Source organism: Lepisosteus oculatus, chromosome 5, assembly GCF_040954835.1.
Source record: "Lepisosteus oculatus isolate fLepOcu1 chromosome 5, fLepOcu1.hap2, whole genome shotgun sequence".
In the NCBI taxonomy this organism is placed as follows: domain Eukaryota; kingdom Metazoa; phylum Chordata; class Actinopteri; order Semionotiformes; family Lepisosteidae; genus Lepisosteus; species Lepisosteus oculatus.
The window spans coordinates 26,510,087-26,516,478 of record NC_090700.1 but is presented as its reverse complement, the minus strand read 5'-3'; the positions used below and the strand labels follow the sequence as shown (position 1 = coordinate 26,516,478).

Here is a 6,392-nt window from a genome sequence, read left to right as displayed (position 1 = left end):
CATCAGGACACTGGCATCAATCTAAAAATGAATAGTGTATTATCAATTTTCAGTTTCAAAATACCATACTTAAAGCATCATTTTATGTGGATCAATATGCTGATACTGGTTTAAGGAAAAAGTCCATTCCGGATTGTGGAGGTACTGTATGAAGTGAAAATATCTACTATACATGAAAATATCAATATACTGTACAGTACTTTGCAGAAGTCAGAGACCACCCTTGCATTTATTTAATTTCCAGTTCAAACAGCCATTCAGTGCAAATTATTTAGTTTTTGATGTCAAAAACTGAGATACTAAGTCGCAATTCTGAGATACTTCGTCGGAATTCTGAGTTGCTAAGTCGCAATTCTGAGTTGCTAAGTCGCAATTCTGAGATACCATAGCATATTTTTTTTTACTCCCTAGCGGAAACGGGCTTCCATAGATAACAGAACGAGAGAGTAGAATGCAGGAATATATGGCCTAAGGGTGTGATTTTTGTAGTTAATAAAACAGTCAAAAGAATATAAGAATGGCTCTAAGATACACAACCATGGACTTCACTGTACTTCAAGGTATATTCAGTACCTTGGACATTTTCTTATATTCTTGCCCTGACTGGTATTTTTCAAGACCCTTGTCTCAGATCCTTGGTCTTCATGGTGTAGTGTTTCCTTGGAAATGCACTAGCTAAGTGGGGAAGTGCCCAGACACAGGTGTATTTAGTCTGAAATCATGTGGAACATCTCAACTGCACACAGGTGGACTCCAGTCAAGTAATTACTGTATGTGACTTGGGAAAGAGAGTTGGTTACTTTAGAGGTAATTTAGGTGTATCAAAGCAAGGGGATGAATACTTATGCATTCAATTTTTTTTCTGTTTTTTATTTTTAGTTAATTTAGTAAAATGTCTGGATTTTTGTTTTACTTTGGCATTATAGAGTACTTTGTGTTGATGAGTGGCAAAAAGTCTCAGTTAAATACATCATGATTCTATGCTGTAACACAATAAAATGTGAAAAAGTCCAAGGGGGGTGTAGACTTTCTATAAGCACTGTAAATAATAATAATAATAATAATAATAATAATAATTGCTTACACTTATATAGCGCTTTTCTGGACACTCCACTCAAAGCGCTTTACATGCAATGGGGACTACCCTCCACCAATGTGCAGCACCCACCTGGATGATGCGACGGCAGCCATAGTGCACCAGAACAATCACCACACATCAGCTATCAGTGGGGAGGAGAACTGAGTAATGAAGCCAATTCATACAAGGGTATTATTAGGAGCCTTAAAATGATTAGTAAGGGCTAATGGGAAATTTGCCCAGGATGCTGGAGTTACACCCCTACTCTTTTCAAGAATGACCACAGAGAGTCAGGACCTGGTTTTATGTCTCATCCTAAGGACTGCACCTTTTTACAGTATAGTGTCCCCATCACTATACTGGGGGATTAGGACCCACATAGACTGCAGGGTGAGCACCCCCTGTTGGCCTCACTAACACCACTTCCAGCAGCAACCTTAGTTTAGGTCTCCCATACAGGTACTGACCAGGCTCACACCTGCTTAGCTTCAGTGGGTTCCTAGTTGTTAGTTGCAGGGTGATATGGCTGCTGGCAAAGCCATGAAATCATTAGATGTTTCACATTTTACCCTTGTAAATACAGTTCTGTGTGAAGAAACTTTGGATACACAAAATAATTATATAACATCCTTGGTGATATGTCATTAACCAAGCATTTACCAATTATCTTCCATTTGATGGGAATCAGCAAAGGACTAACCAGTCTAAGCTTATTCAGTTTTGTATAATTAATTCTGTGTCTCCGGCCTACTCAACTGAAAGGGAAAATGTTTGCTCCATTCACAGCAGTAACTTATATAAAGTTCCAATTAAACATAACTATCATAACATATTTCCTTTACATAGCTTGTTTAGACTTTTTATAATATTTGTAGACAATTCGTTTACCTTTCTGGAGTTAAGTATGATTTCAGAATTACTGATGAAGTTTACTTTTATACCTATATTAAATTTGTCTGAAACTGTACGTATACTGTATATTCTTGTTCTTTTCTTTCCTCTGTCTCAAAGCCATAGTCTCACTGCTGAAAGGTGAATGCTTTTTGGGCCCAATGAACTGGTGTACTGTACACTGCCAAGAAAAGTATTACTGTAGATATTCATAATCAGGTGTATGGTGAGGCTTCACAGTTCTGAAGAATTAAAATAGAAAATACTTTTCTTTCACATTTATAATAAAATCTTTCATCCTAGTGTCTGTCCTGATAAAGTCCTGCCAGCAGTTCTTCTGACTTTAAGGTAATTCATTTATCAGTGGTCCTGGTTGGTTACATCTAAATGGAGACAGTAAAATATTATCAGTCTGTGTTAACATTCCACCTAATCAAGGTTTGCATGCTAGATATAATCACATTCAACTATACATTATTACAGATGCTGTGAGTACAAGGAGAAGCCCAGAGAGTTTCAAAAGCAAGACTGATTTTATACTGAAATGCAGAAGGCTTATAAAAGGAAGTTTCAAGAAAGCATTTCCTGCTTGCATCTGTTGGGGTAAAACAGTTTTAAATACACGATAAAATAAAACACTATAAAAATACACTACTAATTATTTAGTCATTAAAGATCCCATTGGCATTCTTTGTTGGAGTAGTGGTATTAACAAAATTCTGCTCTAAACTTGAACAATCAGGCCCCCATAAAATTCCCTCCTAATTCACTTGGTGAAGTACAGTAATTTGTCACTTCGCCACTTGATCTGCTGTATAGTGCAGTGGCTGGTACAGAATGGCTGCTGTACATCACAGCAATGATGACTAAAGTTGCCCTCTAAATACTTTATTAGCTTTAAACATGGAATCATAACACATTCACATGGAAACTGTGAAAGTAAAAATGAACTTTAAATTTTTTTAAACAATTTCCCTCATTTTCTATTGTCATTGCCAATTAAGAAAAAACTAAAATAGAATATTTGTAGGAATTAGCAATTTTTCAAAATGCCAAGTGCATTTTTATAACTTTTACAATTCCAGTACATTTCTTAGGTTGAAGCCCTGACATTACAAGGTAATAAAGGTGTGGGATGAGAATGAAGGCATTTTTTGTATCACTCTATATCTCTCATCTATTATTCCTGCTTTATGATTATTCTTAATCAAGAACCTTTTGTGGATTTTTGGCTCATGTGAAAAGTATATACAGTATATGTGGTGTATACTGGGAACTATTTCCTGTAAAATATCATTTAACACTTTGTCTGCACTAAAACAGTTCCCCCAATTGTTGCTTGCACTCTCCTTATTAGTGGGAAGCAACAAAACCTTTATGTCTTTTCTTTTTTAGTCAATTGAATTGAGTTCCTGCTTGAAGGAGCTCAAATAGCCTTTCGTGAATTAGAGTTTAGGTGAGTCTCAGGTACTGGTGTGTCCATTGTGTCTTTAAGATTGCTGTTGCTTGTTTAAAGGGGCATTTAAGGTAGCATGGGAGGAGGGGAGTGGACAGCCTTTGATCAGAGTTTCAGGGGAGCCTTTTCAACAGGACCATGTAGTTGCAACAGAACTCGAAACCCAACACTTCAGCATTGCTGGAAAACAGGTGCCCCGGTTGGTATTTTTCAACTTTTTGTGACAGCACTGAAATCTGCCTTTGTTCTCATATGGCCTTCCAATCACCTAATTCTCCCATTTTAAATTGATTTACATTCTGCAATCCTTCAAAGCTAAAGCTAAGGGCTTCTGGCACCTTTAGCTTTATTCGTTTTTTCTTGCTTACTTTTTTAAGAAAGAACCACACATGCTTCTTTTGTACATTTATTTTCTGGGGAATAGACAATTACAAAGTATTTAACTGAGATTAAAATGCATAAGAGAAGATGGTATAATTGAAGGTGTTGGTGCGAATAGTTAAAGAAAGGGACTGTTTATATAAGCATTATTTGTCAGTTCATGATGCATACATCTACTGAACAGTATATACTGTAATATAGACATTGAGTCCTGTCTGAAAACAATGAAAGGAAAAGCATGACAACTCTTTTCATAAATTCTCAAAAGCACATAGAAATATGTTCCATAATGTCACCATGGGAGGAGCAACAGATAAGACTAAATACTTTGGGGTGAAAATGCTACCTGTTACTCTTTGCAATATATAATAAAAATATTCAGCTATAATCTAATACAAAATTACTTTAGGACAGCAATAAAGACTCTAACTGGAAGTATAAAATCTTTAAAATAGTACTGTTTATGTATTACATTAGCAGGCACAGGGGAACAGCGACTCCTGTAGTGTATGGATTTTGCAAAGAGTGATTCCTAATTTATTTCATAAGAAAATAATGGATTAGAACTGAATTTAATTTAATAAATAATCCATTATAAGGGACTGAAAAAGCATGGCAACTATTAAGTATGCAGGATGGGGTGACAGGAATTAAAAAGAGGTTGTGACTTTCCACAATAAACAAATAACCATATTATTTTCATGTGTACTCTTCTTTATAGATCAAAATGAAATTTTCTCATTGGTAAACAATAAATGGATGACCATTTTATTAAGAAAGTATTTGCTAGTATGAAACAGTATACACATTGAGTAAATGTATTTCATCTTGAGTATCTTCACATTGTGGCTGTAAATTATGCCTGCTACAAGTCAACTAGCTGGAATATAGCACATAAAAGCATACTTTACATCAGCTCTCAGTGTACTGAGTACAGCCTCTCTCTCTCTCACTCTTAGTCCTTTCACTTCTGAATGATTATCTTTTGCTCCTGAACAGACTGTGTAAAGGCTGACTCCTCCCTTTGGCCCATCCCAATCTGTGCTATCCAATGAGAAGCGGGTCTCTTCCAACACATAGGCTTCCACTACAATAGGTAAAGGTCTGTAAAGTTAGGACAAAAAGGCAGACAGACTGAAGGAGGGAGGCTGGCATGAGTAGGAACTCTGAAATCCTTCAGCCTGACTGACTCATGGGATCTCCCAACTGATAGCTACAAAAAAGAAAGAAAAAAGAGTGCCTGAAAGAGATATTATACATTCTTAAAACTCAGTGCTAAGGAAAGCAAAATGTTGCTGATTTGCCTGATTCTCCAGATTGCCAGCAGCACCACTGTCAGTGGACAACAGGAGCATGCCCTTACAATGTCCACTCTGTGTCCACATCAGTGCCAGTGTGAAGAAGATGGCATCATGGTAATTGTGGATTGTTCAGAGCTCGGACTCTCTGCAGTGCCCAGAAGCCTTAGCTCCTTTACCTCCTACCTGTGAGTACACTCCCATTCCTCCAGATGTTACGTTTCTTTAAGTGAACATTTCATTTACAATACCCCAGGAGAAATTAGACTGCTGTTTACCACTGTAAACATGATTTAGGTTGGTTTACTGACAGATCAGATAGTTTAGGTAAAACCTAACAGCAGAATGTATAAAATCAATAGTACTCAGTGGATTAAAATGTACCAACATTTCCAATTCTATTCAATAGCATTTCTTATTAGTATATATAATGTTGATTTCAAGCATGACTAGGTTTTGAGAAAAACTATACATTTTGTTCTTCTTATATGTTTAGATTTTTTAAGTGGTTCTAAAAATAGATTTTATTTTTATTATTTACATATCAATAATCCTTTGACACTCTTAATTTAGAATTGCACATACAGTATTAAGCATATAAACAAAGATTAAACTTTGTAATACCTTTGTAGATGTGCATATATAAACTCCTTTACCTCCTTTAAAATAATTATATATGGAAATATGATAAATGCTGGATAAAATCAAAACAATAAAGCATAGCTAAGACAACCTACAATTTCAAAGTATATTTTGTGTTAAGATGAATTTCTTATTAATTAGAAAATTGGAAGAAGATGTCAGAAAAAGAAGCTTTATAAACTGATTGTAAGGATTCTGATTTGCATTTTGCATATTGTATATGACTTACAAAATGACATACTGTAGCTTTTAACTAACACTGTTATGAAAATCTACAGAAACACTGATTGGTTTTGGTTCATGCTCATTTTAAGTTCATGTTTACAAAACAGAATTGCATAGACATTAGATCACTGACAATTTATTTTGAATTTGTGGCATTTATTGTAATAAAAAATATCAAATAATTTCTACATGCCAATGAGTGAATATCCATTAATGTTTATTTGTTTAGGATTTTAACTGAATACCCATATAACTGAATGAATGCAGAAATAATCTTTTTGAAGACAATGAAAGTAATTCAATGCATTCTGATTGCATTTTATGGTGTAGTGTGAAAAGGTTATTACCACAGCAGGTGAGATTGCAAACAAAAACAAGCGGTCTTTTTTGTTGTGTGTGAATACATTTCTTTTGTGAATAA

General features: G+C 35.2%; 1 protein-coding gene across 4 annotated transcripts in view; it reads left to right on the top strand.

The window, feature by feature from the left end:
- Positions 1–4,953: 4,953 nt before the first annotated feature.
- Positions 4,954–6,392, top strand: part of LOC102694532 (leucine-rich repeat-containing G-protein coupled receptor 6) — a 247,502-nt gene continuing 246,063 nt past the window's right edge. For all 4 annotated transcript variants that reach the window (XM_015342092.2, XM_015342091.2, XM_015342093.2 and 1 more), the window contains exon 1: positions 4,954–5,292. In XM_015342092.2, coding sequence (XP_015197578.2) covers positions 5,096–5,292 — 197 coding nt within the window. In that variant the 5' untranslated portion in view covers positions 4,954–5,095. The remainder of the gene's footprint in view (positions 5,293–6,392) is intronic.